Source organism: Epinephelus moara, chromosome 18 (assembly GCF_006386435.1).
Source record: "Epinephelus moara isolate mb chromosome 18, YSFRI_EMoa_1.0, whole genome shotgun sequence".
In the NCBI taxonomy this organism is placed as follows: domain Eukaryota; kingdom Metazoa; phylum Chordata; class Actinopteri; order Perciformes; family Serranidae; genus Epinephelus; species Epinephelus moara.
Window position 1 is genome coordinate 16,182,352 of NC_065523.1, and position 22,027 is coordinate 16,204,378.

At 43.5% G+C, this 22,027-nt stretch overlaps 2 protein-coding genes across 4 annotated transcripts in view; one reads left to right on the plus strand and one right to left on the minus strand.

The window, feature by feature from the left end:
• The window catches only part of ppp1r1b (protein phosphatase 1, regulatory (inhibitor) subunit 1B), a 32,416-nt gene extending 31,395 nt beyond the window's left edge, over positions 1-1,021 (minus strand). For both annotated transcript variants that reach the window (XM_050068903.1, XM_050068902.1), the window contains exon 1: positions 481-1,021. In XM_050068903.1, the coding sequence (XP_049924860.1) occupies positions 481-702 (222 nt within the window). In that variant the 5' untranslated portion in view covers positions 703-1,021. The remainder of the gene's footprint in view (positions 1-480) is intronic.
• Positions 1,022-13,543: 12,522 nt separating this feature from the next.
• Positions 13,544-17,968, plus strand: LOC126405288 (neurogenic differentiation factor 2-like). 2 transcript variants are annotated; one of them, XM_050068952.1, is made up of 2 exons: positions 13,544-13,804; positions 16,311-17,968. In XM_050068952.1, exon 2 carries the CDS (start codon positions 16,318-16,320, stop codon positions 17,386-17,388), a length of 1,071 nt encoding a protein of 356 aa, XP_049924909.1. In that variant the 5' UTR covers positions 13,544-13,804; positions 16,311-16,317; the 3' UTR covers positions 17,389-17,968. The 2 variants fall into 2 exon arrangements, with proteins under 2 accessions (XP_049924909.1, XP_049924910.1); XM_050068953.1 differs by lacking the exon at positions 13,544-13,804 and adding an exon at positions 14,852-15,255.
• Positions 17,969-22,027: the final 4,059 nt, after the last annotated feature.

A 22,027-nucleotide genomic window follows, 5' to 3' on the forward strand; every position in this document is an offset into this window, starting at 1 on the left:
TTATTAACAGTAGCAGCAATGTGAGTGACAAAATGTCAAGGGCTTTTTGTGTTACAAAAGAGCTTCATATGCAAGATAATGACATTCGTGCCAATGTCACATTGGTAAAGAGGTCAAGATGAGACAGCAAGGCACTAATCTCATGAGGAACCAGAGAGGGAAATGTCATCATAATTTCTCAAACATGTGGCAGACAGATCAAACAAACCCAGCCCTGCGTGTCAGAAATGAAACAGAGCAGAGCAAAAAGGTGATGCAGAGTGAAGATGTTCTAAAGTGGAGAAATGTGGCCGGTACTGGTGCAGCACTTAGTTACACTACACAATGCTCCCTTTGAATAACTGGATGGAAGGAATTTCAGCTGTGAAACACTTCAAATTTAAACACAAAAACAAGTCAGAGAAGCTAAAGCAGAATCCTCAGAAACACAAAATAGATTTTTCCCTGGGTCAAACACCCATCTGTCCACCGCCTGCTCACCATCTCCACTTGCCGAGGGTCCAGGTTGGTGGGCACAGAGGCCGGCACAGCAAATTGGATCTTCTTCCTCTCCTTTGGCTCCCCCTCCACCTCGGTCGACACAGCGAATTGGATCTTCTTCCTCTCCTTGGGCTCCCCCTCGACCTCGGGCGATACAGCAAATTGGATCTTCTTCCTTTCCTTGGGCTCCCCCTCGACCTCGGTCGACACAGAGGGCTCCATGGCTCTGGATCCTGGGGGTCTGACTCCCAGTGGAGAGGAGGGTTTGCTGCCGAAGATCACTATAACCTCCCTGGAGGAACCTGGCACTGCTGGGTAGTCCCACTCCTGAAGACTTGTCTCCTCTCTCCTGCCTCACTCCTTCTCACCCTGACTCCCTTCCTCTCTTAGTAAAACAATCAGCTGATCTCTCTGTTTCACCTCCTGTCTTCTTTCCCTACCCAGTCAGTTGCTGATATTCTCCTCTACTTCTCCTGCTCTCACTCTTTCCCCCTTTCCTTTACAACCTGTGCAGCTGGAGTGAATGAAGCACGTCCTTAGATGTGAGGGAGAGAAGTGGGTGGTGGTGGAGGGGAGGGACCAAGGTCCAAAAGAAGGTGGAGCTATTGGGGAAGAGGGGCGGCACCAGATCAGAGAGGGGAGGAGAGGGAAGAGGATGTAACAGTAGGGGGTGGAGGGGAAGCGGCTGTGTTTTTGTTTTTTTTTCTCTATCTATCTAAGCTGAGGTTGATTTGTAATCAGAAAAAAAATAATCTCATCACATCAGCTGAGCCTCTTTTGGCCTCTATTTGTGAATGAGAGATTTATGCTGAGAGAGGGAGGGAGCAGGGAGTGCAAGGAGGGATAAACAAGAAGAGAGATGTGTGGAGTATATGCAGAGGGGGAACGTACATGGGGATCCAGCAGCTAAGCTCATGCCACTGACATCACTGGATTTATTGGGCTGGGTGGCGTTATGCTGTGACCAGTCAGAGTTACGATGAAAAGCTCAGACTGTCCATCCGTCTTCGATCCTGTAAAGATTCATCAATAACTGAGACAAACCTCATTAAAAATGAGATACATTATCATAATTAAACAACAGAGGAAATGGCTCTGGGTGGCAACCTAGGTGGCCAGCTATGTCAACTATAGAAGGATCCGCCACTGGGAAATGGGAATTCAATATCTAAAATACAGATAGAGAATGATGGATGTAGGGAGGGAAGGAGAAAGGAGGCAGATTGTAGAGGAAACAGAGAGAGAGGGGCAGTTCCAGTGCTATTTTCAGGGCCTTGCTGTTATTTCACTCGCATGGCAGAGGGATTTGGACAGTGAAGAGCGGTGGATTTGGCCTCAGGGCAGAGTTGAGCTTTGGCATGGGTTGGAATGAAGGAGATAGCCGGAGTGTTGGTGGAGGAGGAGGAGGAGGAGGAGGAGGAGGAGGAGGAGGAGGTGGCTGGAGGGGCTGAGTGAGCAGAATGGAGAAGAAGGTCAAGGTGTATATGGCGCTCTGGGAGCGCAACTGACGTTTACAGAGACCAGAAACACATTAAACAGTCAACTGAGTGTTTATCCCGCCAGTCAGAGAAAGCTGAACATGCCAGCATGTTATTTATTCACTGTTTCCGTGTGGGGAAGGATGAGGAGGGTGTGGGGTTTTGATTTTTAAAGGGTTTGTCTCAGTGTTTTAACTCTGCTACAATGCCACTCCTGTCTGAAGCAAAGCACCTTCTCCACATGCCTGCAGGTGGCCACTCTTATTGCATCTCTTCATATAGGTGAAGCCTGAAAGGTTTGGGTTTAGGTTTCTGACAGACAAAATACAGACTGTCTGAGTAGTTGCTGAATGTTTTTGAAGAAATTAAATCTTTCTCAGTCACCCGCTGCCATTTGATTTTGTCGCCAGAGTGGTTACATAACTTTCACAGGACTTGAGCAACATGGTATGAGGAATGTGTAATAGGCTCTGTTTAAGAAACCGGCTCACTACAAGCCACAAAATTCCAGTGTTTAATGAAACCAGTGATTGAGTAACTGTCAAATAATAACAACTAATAAACTGAGAAAGATTCCTCTATTTAAAGGACTGACCAATCATGGAGTGAGGAGCAGCCCTGTGACCTGACCATGATACAATAAACTCAGGTGCACTCCAGTGTCCTTGTTCTCCATATTAACAAATAAAAAAAGCCACAGATTCAGGACTGAGTCAGAGCTGAACAAACATGCTGAACACTTGTTTGGTTTGAGGGCACTGAGAGAGCTGATTAGCTGGTGTCAGATCAGCACTGTGGTCATTAATGCCAGCAAGACAAAGGGCTGAATATCAGAAGTAGGCTTGGGCAGTACCAAGGTACTACAGTACATGGGTGTATTTAGAAATCCCAAAAGTATGATTTTCACTACAGTCAAAAATACAGATGCTCCTTTTTCTGGTAAACTATATGCAGATATGCTGCACTGAGGCAATGTAGTGCACAGCATCTGCCACTAGAGGTCAGTCTCTACAGGTGGAACAGGTTGCTGATTTGAGGATGACAAATGCAACTGGTGGGGATAACGTTACAGGCCTAGTAAAAAGAGAAATCTCTCTGCCCCTGTTTAGGAATATTGCCACATATAATTTTATCTTGAGATGACTTCTTCCAACTACAGAAGCAGTTCATTAGCCACATGGTTTTATTCAACATCTCCGTTCAGCCCACTGATGTGTCGGTATCCACTGAGGCAATAACTGTCATCAAGACCTTCAGTAAGAAGGGAGCTTATTTCCTATCTGTTCATTATTTTATTGGCCAGAGGTAAAGCTAGCAAGACTTGTCTAAGGTTAATTGCATATTGGATACACAACATAGGCTAGACAATGTCATACATGTCACAATTAACACAATACCAACATATACCGTACACCCCAGTGAAATGTCATGTTCTCCCTGCAGTTACTGCAAGTGAATTCATGAAAAAAACTTCAGAGATTCTAAAAACAGAGAAAGTTCCAGATGAACTGGAGTCATAGAGGTCCGCATTTAACAACAGCAAAACTAAAGGAATACTTCACACCCCAAAATGAGTTACTCACCCCATATTTAGTTGAATTTGTGAAGAAAACTTTGTTTTCCTGGCACGCCTCCACGGTGTACAAAGAATCCAATAACGTAGTAAATTCTTGATGAATGGAAGTCATAGGGGACTGCATTTAACAACAGCAAAATCATATCAAAACATCCGTTTACAAACTCTCACCAAACTCATGCAGTAGAATTCAAGCCTCATTTAGCCAGTAAAGTGCTCAGAACTTCCCAAACAGACAGCTCTTTCCAGTGGAGGACCTAAACTGAAAGTGAAACTTACCTCTGCTCTTTTCAAAGCCAGACTCCATTGACTCCGCCGTTGACAAAAACGAGAATCAGCCTCAGTCAGTTTCTTTTTTGTATTATTGTGTGGTTTTTGGTGTTGTAAAGCATTAGTTCAGATTCACCAAAAGCACACAATAACACTGATAGAGGCAGCAGTTGACCAGCAGCTTCCGTGTTCAGTTTCCCGTTGGAAAAGGCTCCTCTGTTTGGGAAGTAGCCTACTGATTATACAACTGGATAAATGAGACTTGGGTTATACTGCATGAGTTGTGTGAGAGTTTGTAAACTGATGTTTTGATATAAATTTGCTTGTGTTAGATGCGGTCCCCTTATGACCTCCATTCATCAAGAATTTTCTCGATTATTGGATTCTTTATACACCACGGAGGTGTGCAAGAAAAACAAAGTATACTTCACAAATTCAATGTAACACGGGGTGAGTAAGTCATTTTGGGGGGTGAAGTATACCTTTAATGCACTTTATTCGTGTGGCATTAGAAAAATAGTAAGTGGTTCATAGAAGATTTCAGGAAAATGTTTTGCCTCTTTCCATCTCACGCTGCTGTAGCATTCGTTAGGCTAAAAATGAGGGAATGTTGGAAAAAATTGTAAAGAAATCCATTAACTGGGCAGGCCACAACTGTAAATATGAAATACATGAGACTCAAACTAAACTTAGCATCATTGATGGGTGTGACCAGAAGTGTCCTCTGGTGCACCTGTAACCACACCTAACTGCAAAGTAGTGGTGTCCTGGAGTACACTTGGATGTCACTGAAGCAAGGTGAGAATTTAAACAAATTTCCACATTTGGACAATTGAGTTTCAACTCTATTCTATTTTAATCGGTTGGTATCACTTAAATTAAAAGAGTGTGCTGTACAGTGCGACTCCAATGATAAAATAAACCTGGGAGGACAAGCCAAGATAAAACCGGAGAGAACAAGAAAATAGTCAAACACAGACTAAACAAGCAAGTGCAAGGCTGTCGCAGTGAACATAAATAGGATGATCAGCTGTGATCTGAGACTCCAATATAAGACGAGGCATTTAATCTCCAAAAATAATCACAAATCTCTGGCAAAATAAAACGTGTCTTTCAGCCTTGGTTTGAGGATTTAGTGAGGAAAGTAACTGCAAATAAGATGTTTTTCTTTCTTTAAAAAATGATGATAAATCAAGTAAGAACATTATTAAAAAAGAGAATAAGAATAAAATTAGTGGCATGATTGTATGCTATGTGCTTCACTGTGCTGTTGTTCACAGAGATACTTAAACCAGGATTGATGCATATAAAATGATTTATAGAAAAGTATATTAGCACATGTGGAGACTTCATGCTGCATAATACATACAGGCTGGATTAGAGCACCAGAAAATCTGATTTAGGGCACCAGTAAATCAGATTTATTTATTTTTTTAAATCAGACGGCACGTTCTGTTCTTGGGTAAATCCAATAGTATTTACTACTGGGGCGTTGCTCTGCCTTCTCAGCTCGTCATCTACAGCTCCATAAGAGCTGCTTTGTGTAATATGGAGGAGGTAAACACTTTGATGAACATCACTATGTCAAAGCAATAAGTATGAAGTGTTGCTCCACAAACACGAGCAGCCTCCCTATTTGCTGTTGTTAAAGAGACGAAATGTCAGGTGACACAGAGCAGCCAGGCATTGTCTGTCATATTAACAAAATCACTCCACACTGCTGACACACTGACAAGTAGAACAAACTGCTCTAATTAGGAATAGATATTCTTCATTATATGGACTCATTTGTGCATAAATGGATCAACAAAGAAAATCACCTGAGCTTTCATGTTCCGTGTTTACCTCAGCTGATCTTGATATTTCCAATGTCCTGATGCTGCACCACTTAAATTGATTTGTAAATATTTGATCTGTATATTATGTAACCACTGCCTTTCAGTGTTTGTGGGTGTGAATCCCCCGGGGAGTGTCTGTATGTGTTTGTACCTCTAATTACGCCTGATATGTCACTTGCTCTGCTCGTGATGCAGCTAGGTGTATTTACAGACATCAGCTAAACCCACCTATATGTAGGCCCACATGAGTCTGCTTCTGTTTTTAGTACGCTTCACTGTGTTTATACATATTGTGTCATTAAATCACGGTGCTTGCAGAACCAGAGGAAAAACCAGAGGAAGATGGATCACACTGTGATAATAACTCCAGCGGAAAGCAGGGACATGCTGTACAAAATGTGTGACATGTGCACTGTACACACACACACACACACACACACACACTGGAGACACTCCAAAGCAGCTCCAAAGACAGATTAGGAAAAAGTGTGTAATTCTATCTACTCCTAAACAGGGCATCTTGTACCATGTGACACTTGGTGGCGCAAGAGCTGACAAAAACCTCCCTGTTATGAAAGTGACTCACAGGCCCCTCAGACCCCCTACTGATGATACCCGACCTGCCATAAAGACCAAATGTATTCTGGGTATGCATTTTGCATTAATGATAGCTGAAAACAAAAGGAACAAGCAACAGTGTTGGAAAAATAACAGAAGAAGACATAAATCTAGTCCACTCCTTGACCCCTCTCGTTCATGCCACCTAATTCCCTCTATTTGCCAGGTGCTCCTGCAGTAATAAGCTGATACCTTCACAGGGGATTTCAGGGACAAACCTCGCTGTAAAAAGTGAAATATTCCATTAATCAGGATCACAGAGAGGCTTTGTACCATCATAGCAGGTGTCCTGGGACACAGAGAAGCACTGCCTGTCATTCAACACCTGACTCCTCACTCAACCCCCTCCTTTCCCTTATATAACATACCATCACACAATAAACAGGTACTGTTCGCATCAACAGTCATAGTCACATGCACCTGGGAAAGCTGCACTGTCTTGCAGTTTCAAGCTGTAGTTGCTGTTGCACTGTTGGCCATGAAGGATACAGGTGCACCATCTGCTGTCCTGTTGATGTCATTACGAGTGACACGTAAATAATCATGACATTTTGATTCTTTTGTTTTCTTTGCTGCCATCCAGAGGTCAGAGGTCAGACACAGCTAAGGAAATTTTGTGCTCCTCATCGTATTTTTTTCACAAAGTTATTTATTGATCTTCCTATTCTTATGATTTGTTCCAGGGGTTTTTACTTACCACTTTTGATATAGATGTAATTTTCCTGTTTGATTGGTCCCTTCAGTAGAGATCCTAACACAAAGTGGTGCACTGAGCACTGTACATGAAAATACGACAGAAAACAAAGGGACAGACAGGGGATTACCTCCTCAGCTTGTTATCATTGCATTTTCAGACGTCAGGGAACCAATATATCCATCTGGAATGTGTTGGGACAACACAGCGCATGATGGGACACTGAGAATTTAGGGAGAGGATCACAGGAGTAAGGAGAGAGGAGATATAAGGAAAGACACAAAGAAGGACAGGAGTTAAAAATGAGACCAATTGATCATCAGTGTTGAGGGTTAAATAGAAAGTAAAAGTGTGGTTCTCCAATTGGGGTCTTAAGACCACCAGAACAGATGACCTTTGTTGAGACCCAACTGAGGCTCCCTGCACAATGAATTCGCCTTTTTTACTGTGAAGAAAATCAGTGAGTACCTGTGCAATTATTCTGTTTGAAGGTTTCACGCTATGCACAGTTTCAGCAATAGTAGACAACATAACGTATCACGGATGCTAGAAAGATGGTCTTTTCATAGGCTGTCTATGCAGTATAAAGACACATAATACTTTTAAAATTGGTGCTCCCTGACCAGAGGAAACAGCAGAAAAGGGGCTGTTGCATTTGATTTGAAGTAAGAAATCAACAACTACCACAATGCACTGCACCACACCGGACCAATAAACACTCCTGCTGGTGGGTGACATAATGCAAGCTTGGCTATTTTGACACAGGAAACAATATGGCAACTGGCAGATAACAATCTTGAATACAGTTAAATGGTAAGTTAAAATATGAGACTGAAAACATTTTAGAGAAGAAATAAGCGACACAGTAACAGAATTTTGGTTCATATTTGATCAACACTGCTTAGTTTTACGGTTTGATTTCAGTTTTGTCAGCCTCAGTTTTTCCAGTAGTTCAGGGAACAGTATGGCAGCCACTTCCTGTTTACAAATTCTTGTACTACAGCCAAACAGTGCACTGAAATGTGGTTCTGAAGACATTAAAGGTGAGAAATAGGCAGTAACAGAATCTTGGTTCATACTTAATTTGCACTGCCTAGTTTTACATTTGATCTGAGTTTGGTCTGAGTTTGAGAGAGAGGGGGAGACAGAGTTGAGTCTCTCTCTCATCCTTCTGTAGATTCAAGAAGTGTATTGTCACTTGCACAGTAAACACAATAAAATTCTAAATTGCCAGTTCCCCTCCTCGCAAACCAATAATAAATAAGAATAAAAGTTAGATTTAAAAATTAAAATAAGCACAATTGATGATTTGTGAGCCTGATGTGATGGTAGGGGGCTGTGTTCGGTGCTGTTGTTCAGCCGTCTGATGGCAAGTTGGAGCTGTTTGTCAGTCATGTTGTCCTGGATTTCACACTCCTGTAGCATCTGCCTGATGTGTGAAGAGACTGTGGTTGGTGTGTGTGCTGTCCTTGATGATGTTGCGGGCCCTCCTGATGAACCTGACTCTCTGTGTTCATGGTGGTAGGCAGTACAAAAATCAGGAAGTGGAAGTGTAGTTCGAGCAAACAGCCCTGGAGCCAGCGAAAAATTGGCTGAATGATGCAAAACGCATCATCCACTGCATTTTGTCTGAGATGAGCAGGGAGATCTGGGTGCTGGTAAGATGGAGGGAAGTTTACCGCAGTTCATTTACACATACTGCCTACTTGGTTATGATACGAAGCTAGTTGGAAATCAACGAAGTCTCCCTTTAAGATATAAAAGACTCTTCTTTACTGCAAAATAGCTGGCTCCTGTGTAATGTCAATTACTTTATTGCCTCTCATGGTTACACTTAATGTAACTGGTCTGAAAATAGGGAAGGAAATGGTGTAAAAATGACTCTACTACCATAGAGTTTCTGCTTTTCCACTTGAGGGCACAAGAAAAAAAAGCATTTCTTTTTGACAATTATCTCTCTTAAATTTCAATTCAAATTTTTATGGTTAGTTTAATGTTAAACAGAGTCTAACAACTCAAAAGTGTAAGTACAGACACACAGAGCTTAAATGATAAAAGTGATCATTATGAATATATTCCAGTAGATGGCAGCCTTTTGTTACACTTTGCTCTCGGAGAGGCTCATCTCCTGTTGACTGGAAGGAGCTTTCCTAATGGGGGTTGAAATTGAAACTGAGGTGCTCATTTAGGATGGAAGCAAATTTAAAATGTGTCACCACTGAGGAACACTGAATAGATGTACTAATCACTATCAACAGGATGTGGCAGCATGCAAGAGATACCATGGAGAGAAAATCTACTGGTACATGACTGAAGATGAATGAAACACTTGATTCCTGAAAAGGTGAGGACGCTTTGATGAGTGGGAGATATGTCCAAACTTTGATGTGGAGATTTTTAATGAGGTAGACCTGGGTAAAATGATAATAATGATAATAAATAGCAGACAAAAACAACACGACAGAGGTATGAGTGTTTGTGTGAGTGACAAGTGTGTGGGTGGGTGCGAGGAGTAAAGTAGGGTGGGGTGTTGGAGATGTAGCAGGTGGAAGACATGGTGGAGGCAGAGACAGAGGAGGACGTGGCAGTAGGGCAGTGATTTAATTAGCACCCTCTACCCCCTCCAGCCCTTCACTCATAGCATCAATAATGCATGGCCCCTTGTTTCCACTGCCATAATTAATCCTCTCTTACTATAATTAAAAGCCAAAAATCCCACAAGATGGTTCAGCTTGGCCAGGCACGGGTTGGGTTGGCACGGGAACTGATGAAAAACTCCAGAGCTTCACACACACACCCTGTGGACCGACAGATCGACAGACAGACATGTTGACAGAGAGATCAATAGTCGTCCCAACTCCAACACAAGCGGAGTGAATGAGGCATGAAGGCAGAGCTGAGAATACATGGCAAATGTGACACGCAGGCAAATTAGATGAATGGATTTGATGGACGTGAACCGCTCCTTGAAAATTTGCTTTTTGTGCATCGTGTTTGTGAATGAGTGAGAAAGTGAGGGAAGAGCGAGCCAAGCACAAATCTACCAACCCCAGAAAGGAGGACGGATGGAGGAGGATGTGCACACACACACACACACACAAACACACACATACTTACACAGGCTCCCAGATGAGGTTTGTCTCCACAGCAGCCAAGCCAGACGAGAGGGAGAGGTGGAGCTTTCTGATGCTGCAATTAGGACCACACTGTCTGGGCGAGCAAACAAGAATGAATATTTCAGTCCGGAGATCTTCGTGGGTACCTATGGTGGGGGCCTGGCACACCTACAGGCACACACACGCACACACACATGGAGAGATACACAACTCACCACGGCTGCCAGAATTATTCACCTCCCAATCACAGATGCCACAATTATCACATCAGTATCGCTGCGTAAACGATGCCAACTGTTATGCTCATTGAACTATTGTACAAGGTTTACAATATCAGTATAAATATGCATCAGTGGGAGCAGCCATAGCATGTAGCTGAGGGTTTCTCCTTTGTGAGAATAGGTGCAACCAGCATCCCAGCTTGGCCACATGCCAGGAAACAGCACAGTTGGCAGAGCAGAGGTCATATCTCATATGCAGCCTGAATTTCTTCTCCTTTCCTCACTTCCTCTTGCAGACAGAGAGTACTCACCTCGCTCACTCACCTCTTCAGGGCTCTTCAGCATTTTTTGAATAGTGCTTCACTTCAGAAGCTCCGAGTGTGCACACCCTCTCCACCAGTCACACACACAGGACCTGTACAATAGGAGCACTCCCTCTGGTGTGGGTTCATTGTCGATGCTCCGCGCAGCCCTCCTCCTGCCCCCGCCGTCCTCGGCCCCCATCTCCACTTGATTTATCGCTCTAAAATACCACTGCACTAATTAGTCAAGTAATTAATTAATAGGCATTTGCATTTGTGCATATGCAATTAGGGGGCTGGAGAGAGGAGAGTGCAGATGGGGTCCGGGAGTCTGGTGGGGGTGGGATGGTGTGTGTGTGTGTGTGTGTGTGTGTGTGTGTGTGTGCGTGTGCTGTATTTCATATTTGTGCCAGCAGAAGTTTGCACTTCTTCCAGAAAGACAAGTGAAGTGCAGGTCATCACCTCACACGTCTGACAGTGAGAGAAGGAGGAAGGGAGGGGGAAGATGACAAAGGTACGGAGGTGTGGCTTGATGACTTTGAAAGGCTATTGGGTGTCATTTGACCATGGAGGAAAAAAACAGAGTGATGGAGATTTTGATATCTTAAAGGGAAAGAGCTTCATTTTTTTTGCATCTTGATCACATGCATTTAGCCTATGAAAAAGCACAGCAGGTGGCCCTTACTTAAGACTAATCCGCATACAAACAGGATGCAAAGTCATTCTAAAATAACGTAATTCCAAACAAGCTCTCCTCCGGCGTTTCAATATCAGATCAAAGCCTCCCTGATTGGAGTCGCCTCTAGCCCGGCGCTGGCTAAAGCCACACTGTTGACATTTAGCATTTATTTTGGCAAGGTGACCTGAAGGTTGTTTGGGACTTGTTGAGAAGCATCAGCCCCCCCTCTCCATGGCCGCAGCCCTTGCATCTCCCCCCTCCTCAGTGCAGCTGAGGTAGGATAGGGCACCGATTTGGCTGGCGGTGAAGCCCTTCTACACACACATACACACACACTGACACAATCACCCCACCATGGTTTGGGGTAGTGCCAGGTTACCATCCCCTCATCCCATAAGGGATGAGACACATTAGTGAATGTGCGGCATCACGGCTCCCTAGCCACAGCTGCCACACTACTGGTGACCCCAGGGATGACCCTGCAACCCCCCCAAACGCTCTCTCGGTTGTGGCTGCGGAGGAGATGTAGGGGTGATCCAGGCCCAAGGACATGATGAGCTTCTATCAGCTATTTCTCAGCCTCCAGGTCCCTGTTCCCTCAGTCCGGTGGGTGTCTTTGTGCCAAGTTGGACTTGGTGGTCATCGAGCTCATTTCTCCCACATTAACTCCACTAATGTCTGCTAAATAGAGAGATCTAGGAGCCGGGATGGACACAATGCAGCGAAGCAGACACACCGAAGGGACCGGGATGCTGGTGGTGAGGAATTCTTGCTTTTATGTCACTGATGTGCCAACGTGCCTAAATCTTGGGCACCTCTGCCAGCTCCTGCCAGCACCAATCCCCTGTCATCTACAGCTATACCCCTCCCTTCCTCCTCATTTTTCATCCATCCCTAGTGGGCCTACACACCTGGGTCTCACTCCCTCTCACACACCCTTCCTCTCACAGTGCCTATACGTCTCTTTCCCCCTCTCTCTACCCGATGCTCACCCCTGCAGGCGCCCCTCACTCAGCACTGCACGCTGGAAACACCAGCAGCAGCAGCTCTGGCAAACCTCACACACTCGGACACAGCTACCAGTAAACATTTGATCTTCACACTTAACCTCATGAGCACCAGTCCACACACATACGCACAGACCATGCAACAGAAGTCTTTGTAACATTATACCTACTAATTTGACTCATTTGCAGCTTTGGCAAGTGGGTCATCTGCACCCCGGTGTTGTGCCCACAAGAGTCAGAACAAATCACAATTGGTTTGGGTTGTTGGTTCTCCGAATACATTGAAGCATAATTTGATCCAATTAGGTAAATAAATAAACAATATGCCTTCTGTTCCATGGCCTTAATGCACTTATAATGCATCCCCATCCCCCTACCTCCACCCATCTTGCTTCTGGAACAGAAATGTGATGGAGGGTGAGCCCAGTTTACCCACCTTTCATTTGTTGAGGAGTTAATTGGTGTAATCTTATAATAGGCCCTGTACATTATTACTGTATTATCGTCTTAGATATGAGGATAGAGTGGTTTAAAGAGGTTAATTGATTGTGTAAAGCATAATACTGTATATAACACTGTAATATTATGCTTGACCCCTGAGGAGTAATTATTACTGTAATATTCCTATTGGGAGTCAGCATATAAGTTGACCTTATCATACTTAATGTACATTTACTTCCTATAATATCACAATAATCGTCCTCGTGGTGACTGCTGGGATATCTTCTCTCCTCTAAATTGCATTAAACACTGACGCGTGAGTTTGGCAGGTGAATGAGAAAAGGTTTGAGGTTTGATTAAAAAAAGACAGCCTCCATCCCTTGAAGCAGCAGCACAGGTCAACAATGATGAGTTTTGTTGTTCCACCATTTTATTTTCTCCCTCTCTCTTCTGTTTTTCCTCCTTTTTTTCTGGCTGTGTGAGCTCTAGCGCGGTGACAGATGGCGGAGCCCTCCTCCTCCTCCTCCTCCTCCACCACCACCTCCTACCTCCTCCTCCTTCTTCTCTCTCTCTCTCTCCCTCTCTCCCTCTCTATGTCTCTCTCCCCCCGCGGGCAAATCTCTCCGAATGCGGGCGCATGTCAATCACCGGGCTCTCATGTGATGGCTCTTGCCGGTGACGTGCCAGCCATATGGGCGCTGGCATCACAGCCTTAGCTGGTATGTAACCCCGTCCCCGGTAGCTCACGGTTGCCACACGCGCACTCTCTCACACACACACACACACACATATCCACACACACACACACACACGCACACACTTACTCACTCACACGTATATACACACAGACACGCCGAGACGCACGTTCGTTCACAAGCTCCGGTTATTCGAGTGCGCGCGCCGGGAGAGAAGCACCCCTAAACAACCCGTCAGCGCCAGTGAAAGAAAGCCGCGCGCTGCCTGCCTGCACCTATACACTGACAGGGAGCGTTGGTTCGCTCGCTCGTGCGGTCCCTGAAGATGGTCTGAAACTCAAGCGCGTTTTTTTTTCTCCTCCCATCCCCTGTGAAGAGCTCGAGCCGAGGTAAGTTGGAACATAAACATCAACAATAGCAAAAAAAAAAAAAAGCTGGAGATGCTGAAGTGCCAGTCCAAAATGGAGGGAGAAATTAATCTAATAAACAGATGAACAGATGCATATTAATGCAAGGTGTCATCTCTGTGTTATATAGTTGTACTGTACTTTACATGGCGTGTTTTGGTGAATTAAATCACCTTTATCTTGGACAGTTTGCTGCGTAAAAGGCGAATCTGGCGTGAATCCACATGGAAATGTAATGTATAGTCGCCTTCTGTGCCTGTTTGCTGTGGTATGCACCTAGTCTGCGTAAATCTGGTGATGGCACACTTTGAAATCCATTCCAACAACAACAAAAAAGATGTCATAAATGGATATACAAGGCATGTGCATGCTTGGGGTTTTATTAGATTTCCGTATGAGCGCGCTTGCACAAACACCTCCTCACTCCCCCGCTCTCCCTCCGCGTGCCCTTCAACTTTTGACATCCAAATCTACCTGGATTATAAAAGCTAACATCAAACACCGCGCTCGAGTCAAAAAGGCAAGCGTCTCCCGTTCCCGATTTCACTCCTCCAGGATCATTTCCACGGAGCAGTCCTGAGCATTGGAGTATAGCCCCTTACAGCAGGCTGTAAATAGATCATATCGGACACTAATTTGATTTCGAGATTCTTGCGTCTGGACCCGGAATCACAGAGAGACACAAAAGACAATCAGCGTGCAGGAGCAGAAATTTCTGTGGAAGATTCTGACACCAGCCTCAGCGAAAGGACGTCCTCGAGCTTAATGGGAGATTTATTGATGATTTTGTCGATGATTTGCACGTTTAATCTCGGAGCAAATGAAAGGGTGGGACAACGCCATTGAGTGTGACAGGCAGTGTGCAGCGTGATTTATCTCTGTTTGTCTAGTTTTATCTCCAACAATCTATCTCGACACAACATTGTTTAACCCACAGTGGGTGCAGCTACAGTGGAGCTATTGCAGGGATGTGTGTGTGTGTTTTTTTTTATATATTTAACGAGGGCTAAAAGGATACAAGCGATTTCCATCTGTAAAGGGTTATCGCCGACTCAAAAAAGTGCTTTGAAATCATGCACTCGTGCATACTGAATTATGTGTGAAATCTATTTCGTGTAAGCTGCACGGTCTGTTAATTAAACGTTGTTGTTGTGTGTGTGTGTTTTTTCCTTTCTAATTGAGCAAACCTCCTGAGCCTGAGATTTAAAAACGAGATTTTGCCCCTGGCACACCCCCCGAGATAATTAACCAACCATCACAGCCTACCTTACTGTGGGCTGCAAGTCTGTCTGCCGCTGCACTATAATAATAGATGGGAAGTGAAACATGTTAGAGAGGAAGCCAGAGGAGGCTTATTGGAGCTGTCAAAGATCACATCGTCTTTCTGTAGCCCCTTTTTTTCCTGGGATGGGACTGCACTTACTAATCAAGTGGTAGGCTGATCAAATTATTTTTTCATTTTAGGTTTATTAATTAGCATGTTTGCTTGATTGTTATAGTTAATTGCTGATTATTAGTTCAATTGTGGTTCGTTATGGCCGCGCGTAAAATGATTTTGAGGTATTTTTAGAAATATTTTAGACGCATTTTTCGCCTGAAAATTCCATATTATTATTATTCTATTTTTTTATGAGCTGAGATAACATCAATCATTTTAATTTGTCACATTAAATCATATTTATACATTTTTTGTGAATTGTAATTATAATAAAATCAATCAAAGCTTGATCTTTTTGCAGGTGTAAACCAAAAATTGTGTGCCACCTCTCCTCTTGCTTCTCGCTCACAGGCCTCGTTATTCTAATATCTCTCAAAGCCTTTTTACAGCTTGAGTTAGGACACGTCTGTAAGACTTAATTTAATAATCAGCGTGACTTTAAACGGGGCTGCAGCCTATCAATTAAATAAAATCCCCCCTTTTTGCCTCCTCTGAGGAGAGAGGTGTATGGTGTGGATGAATAGTGCTGGAATGCAGCCAGGAGTGTATATGGGCGTCAGGAGGAGTGAAAGTGGGGGCCCCCAAGGGACCTGTAATGTGGCCCCTGCCGCTGGGACCCGCTGCGAGAGGACGCGACAGGGCACACGGATGACAGCAGGGAATTAAATGGGGATCCGTCTGGCTGTAACTCAGGGCAAAGCTTTAAGGGCTGATTTCTCTCTGTGTTTTTTTATTCCCCTTTTATTTACACAATTTGTCCTTCAGGCAAAAATAACGACTCGGGTATATTTTATAATAAAAAATCAATGTGTTGATAGTGTGTGTTAGTGACCTTACACCTTACAATCAATATATCTTCAGTGGGACTTCTATAGCTCCAATATTTGGATGTTTATACGTGCGTAAAAGTGAGTTTTACCTCAAACGACTGCGTTTTTTTTCTGCCACTATATGACAAACATCTCTTCGTTTATTTCATTGTATATTTACTATGTGCATGTTCTGTGCATGCGAGGCCTAATCTTCGATCTCCTTTTCTTTCTCCTCCAGAGCCACAATGTTGACGAGGCTTTTCAGTGACCCCTCGCTGCTTCCCGATGTGCAGAAATACTCGGGCTGGCCGGAGGACAGCGAGGACGAGGACGCCAAGATCAAAGATGAGGATGCGGACACCCAGGACGACATGGACGGATCTGATCTGAGAGGAGACAGCCGGACGCACTCCGAGCACGCCGGGGAAGACGACGATGACGACGAGCCTGAGGAAGAGGACGACGGAGAGGACACAGAGGGAGACAGGCCCAAGAAAAGGGGCCCCAAGAAGCGCAAAATGACCCCGGCCCGCATCGAGCGCTCCAGGTTGCGGCGGGTAAAGGCCAACGCGCGGGAGCGGACCCGCATGCACGACCTGAACTCTGCGCTCGACAATCTGCGTAAAGTGGTTCCCTGCTACTCCAAAACGCAAAAACTTTCCAAAATCGAGACGCTGCGGTTGGCCAAAAACTATATCTGGGCCCTGTCGGAGATATTGCGCTCTGGAAAAAGGCCCGACCTTGTGTCCTACGTCCAGACGCTGTGCAAGGGACTCTCCCAGCCCACGACAAACCTGGTGGCGGGATGCCTGCAGCTGAACTCCCGTAACTTCCTCACCGAGCAGCAGTGTCAGGACGGGGGAAGGTACGGCTCCGGCTCCTTCTCCATGCATTCCTACCCCTACCAGTGCGCGCGTCTCTCCAGCCCCCACTGCCAGCCGGGCTCGAACTCGCATCCGCTGAGGACGCACGGCTACTGCTCGGCTTACGACTCTCTGTATGGTGGGAGCGGGTCCCCGGAGTATAACAGCCCCGAATATGAGGGGCCCCTCAGCCCGCCCCTGTGCGTCAATGGCAACTTTTCCCTGAAGCACCAAGGCTCAGCGTCCCCCGACAACGAGAAGGGGTACCACTACTCTATGCATTACTCCAGTCTGCCTGGCTCCAGACCCACGGGGCCCCACAACCTGGTGTTTGGCTCCTCGGGGGCCCGGAGCGGCATTCACTCTGAAAACGTCCTGCCTTACCACGACATGCACTTACACCACGAACGGGCCCCTGTGTATGATGAACTGAACGCGTTTTTTCACAATTAAAAACGAGAAGCCCACCGTGCGTCCCCTTGCAATCAACAATCTATCCACGGCACACTTTTTAACAAGCTTACCCGCCAGGATTTAGGCGTTCTGGAGAGATGTTTCACTCATTGTCATTTAGTGTTTTCCTTTCAGATATTCCATCTTTTTTTTGTTTTGCTATAGTCAGAGATGTAATGGAGGGTAATCCACCTGACCCACAATCTGATCTGTGCAGCAGAATTTATCCAAACTGAAATAAATCTCTAAAAGGAACATTGATAAACAAATCAAGACCTGTGATGATGGGAGAATTTCAAAAATATTAATGTTTCTTAAAAATGTGATTTGTGTTTGTATCGGTGGTTGTTTGCATTTTGATGACTGGAAGTTACCCACTTATTTATTCACCACTACATTACTGGCTACAGCTGCACCTGAACATTGGCGGAGGTTTTCTAAAATGATGATATTAGAAATGAATCAATGAAGAAGCTAATGCAAATCACATTTACTCGCCTCTACGTGCGAGATTTGGGAGGTTGTGGGGTATTTTTTAAATGTTGAAATCTTAAGAAATGCAGAGGGAAATGCTGAAACCGAGCAGAGAGAAAAAAAAAAAGATGTGCAAGTTGGGTTGTTTCAGCAGAGTCTGTCCTCCAGCAAATCAATCGTTTCGCATCTATGCAAAACCCAACGAGACCACAGAGCGAGGCAACAAGGCCCAGAAAGACACTGTATGAAAGACACACACACACACACACACACACACACACTGAATATGACAATGGCTGGGCTAGCCAAAATTCAATTTTTAAAAAAAGAAATGAAATCAGACATTTTCTCATTTTCTTTTTTCTCTTATTTATTTATTCATATTCTTCTACTTGAGCCATTGCACTGTTTTTTATTTCAAATTAAATATTGGTTCGATATTTCCGTTTTGATTTGCAATGCTATGTTGAATAGGTTATTATTATTATCATTATTATTATTGCACGTATTTATTGTGTTGTTTTTCTTTTGTAATTAATGTTAATAGTCAATGGAAATGAAGGGATCACATGTGTTGCTGAGCATTTTTCTTTTCCTTTCATAAAATTCAAGTCTTTCAACTTTGTATTCAACCAACTGTGTGGTAAAATAAAATGACGATAAATGAGACATGTGCAACTTGATTTTTTTCACCTATCGAACATTATTTACAGCATCTCCAAAACGTGGTTACTTTACACTCTCTATGGGAAATTAAAAAAAAAACGAATAAATCGGACATTTGTGTTTGAAGAGGTATTGGAGATTTAGGAGACATTAACCTGCAGCAGCCTTTGTGTCAGTGGGTAATATGAGGCTGGTGCCACAACCTGCAGGAGCTGCTCACAGAGCCTCAGGGCCTTCATCCTGTAAACTGGGACAGGAGGGAGAGGGCAGTGTTGTCACTCTTCTTGATGAAGTAAATTGGTGCCAATGCGTCATTTTTGTTTAGTGGACAGCTCAACATTTTAAAAGCAGCCTTTAAATAAAAGTATGGACTGGTTTAAAATGCAGGATGAAAACAAATTTGGATTCAGTGGCTGAAAACCACAGCCTGATTGGAGCCTGGACACACTGGTCAACAAATGCAAACTATGCAGGTTAGCTCATGCCAAAGCGTTGCATTCAAGGTCATCAGGATAATAATGGAGCCCTGCTTCATATTTGACCATTAAGAAAAGATGTGAGGGAGAAATGTGTTTCAGCACCGCGGAGAGCTCCTGCAGCTGCCGTCTGATCCGGACTGTGCAAGATTCAGATTTGGGAAAAATCCAAATAATCCTTAGGAAGTTTGATAATATTGCAACTAATAATGTGCATGTCATTCACACCACAATGCTTTGTAAGATGGTGGACTCATTTTAGGAGTTTATTTTTAGACTCTACCCAAACAGATCTGTTGGTTTCACAGCGGGTTTGAATGCATAAGAAATTAAGTCAAAAAGAAAAAGATCACATCAAGACATAAAGATAATTTTTAAAATATCATCCTCACACCCTTTATTTTTATTTTTTCGATGCGTCATATATTCGTGAGGTTATTGTGAATTCAATAGTAGGCCTACTTGTTGAAAAAAAAGTCTTTAGCCTGTTTATTTAATATCTTTATTTAACTTCAACATCAGGAAATGCAGCTTTGACACCTCAAACAAAATGTAAATATTTGTTATTTTGCCTTTGATTTCCACCCTTCGATAATGCATTAAACATCAGATATGAATTATGAAGTCGACCCCCTCTTTTCATAGCCTCACCTCTTGTAACTTTAAACACACATCTCATATTTATAGTCATACATTTTACACGTGGACTCGGATGTGCATCATAAATATATGAATTTATTTATGCGGAGTGTTTGAATCAATTACATCTGTATGTTTATTGAATCTATATAATCACACACAAGACGTCCCCACACAGGGAAAGTTAACGTTAACCTTTCTTTTATGTATTTAAATGAATATTAAACATTACATGGTGACCACACACACACAAACACACACACACACATACACCCTCACACACACAGTGCAAGGGGCAGCCGTTGCCACCCTGGCTGAGTTTGGAGCGCTGCCCCGGGACCCATATGTTCCCCAAAATGTCCTGGGTGCTCTCTGCTGTAAGGACACACACAGGCTTTGGGTGGCGAGTGATGGTGACCGATATAAATCCAATTATAAATGTCAATACCTGCAGAAGCTTAACTGTGAAGAGGATTTCTCATTTTATTCAGAATAAAACTGCGTGGGTATCAGCTGTGGGTTTCGGCCCAGGAAGCTTCAATAGGACTCATTTTGTAGTTTTTGATTATATAAAAATATGAAAATATAATTCTAAAGTGAAAAACACACAATATGAGCGTTTTTTTTTTTTTGTCTGGAGCAGCTGACCAAATAATTTGCCAGTGATTTTCTTGTGTCCAGGAATGTGATCTCTTAATATATGCAGCATGTTAAAGGGGGCTTTATTGTGTTTATCTTAAAGTAACTTCTTATGTGTAAGACATACACTGATGGAAAATAGCCACATTTTTAAAATAAATTTTGGTTTAAAAATCTGCACAATTAGAAGCAAGATAAAGTACATAATGGAACAATTTCAGCCAACAGCTCAACACATTTTGGAGAATTTAATTACATAAAATACAACATGTTCCTGCTATTTCGCCATCAGAAATAACTTGTAAACGATTAAAAGATGAATAAACTTAATTTTCCATTTTAAAACAACATGATTTTTGAAGGTTAAGTCTGCACATAACACTTGTGGGTTCATGCTGCTGCAAATTTTGTTCTGTGCACTTTGCAGAAAGGCAAAAATATTAACATCTCTATTAATTTGATGTTTGTATAGTGTGTGAAATATTTTTTAAATCATTTTTAATCAGGGAATAAAATCAGATTTTGGTTACTTTTCGTTTTATGATGCTGTTTTTCATTTTAATAACCCTCTGTCCTCTAGGTTCAATATAAAACCACTGCCTTAAATTACAGCATGTTCCATTTGGCACGCGCCTCTACCTGTGAGTGCATTCATTTAGTGGGAGAGTCCCGGGTGGGAATCAAACCCGAAGTTCTGCAGTTCAGGCTGTTTTCACACCGACCAACCAAAAGCTTGTGTTACACTTTTTGTGCGAGTTTTAGGCCTCTATCTTCTTTTTGGCCTCATCAGCAAAGAAAAAAAAAGTTGCATGCATTTCTGGAGGAGCCAGCCCAAAAGAGAGGCCAGCGAGCAGTGGGAGAGGGCATCTATCAAAATACTCCCCGACCCCCCCACACACCAACACCACCACCTCCACCACCGCCTCCTCCTCTTCCTCCACAGTCCGGAGAGAGTGAGAGAGAGAGAGGCTGGCAGGCTGGCGGAGGAGAGCCGTGCCAAGTCCCTTAATGTTCCCCAGCAGCAGCACCAGGAGCTCCGGAGAGGACAACCCAGTGTGTGCGCCAGTGTGCCAGTTCACCGGGCCAAAGTGGCACTGCTGGGAGGAGTCGATGTTTCTTTCCTAATTTTTGCAGCATCTGTTCATTATCCAGGACGTTTAAAAACGAGAGCGCTCATCCTGAGTAACCCTTCGCCACATGCATGCACTCACACACATATACACAAATACACAACAGTAGGGCAGGTTGTTTTTTTTTTTGGGGAAGAGTTGGCCTATGAATATGCATATTTGCCTCTAATGTTATGTTGTACATGAGCTCATGCATTGAAAGAAGGCTGTGCTGCATCTTTGGAATTAAACTGTGGTTGTTAACAGGCCTTACATGTGCTAACATTGCAGGGAAATCAGTGTAATGGTACACACACACTGGAATATGAAAGAAAAAATGCCAGAATTTGAATTAAGTTCGATTAAAATTCTATTGTTATAAAAGCAGTTTGCAGAATATGTTTAGCTTTAAAGAAAAAAGGGTTAAGTTCAGCCAAAAAGAGCAGATGTATGATTTATATTTTTAGTCAAGACTAGACACCTGGCAGGCCTCTGCATAAGAGTGCGTGTGCATGTGTGTGTGAGGAAGAGGTTGTGACATGTCACCACATCATGAAAGACTGTCAAGAAATTACCTAAAGCTCAATTATGTCACACCTTTCTGCAATAAAGACAACATAAAATAATATGTTGTAA

Excerpts from the sequence above, each read along its gene's own strand:
- LOC126405288 (XM_050068952.1), top strand. The coding sequence starts at position 16,318 with ATGTTGACGAGGCTTTTCAGTGACCCCTCGCTGCTTCCCGATGTGCAG.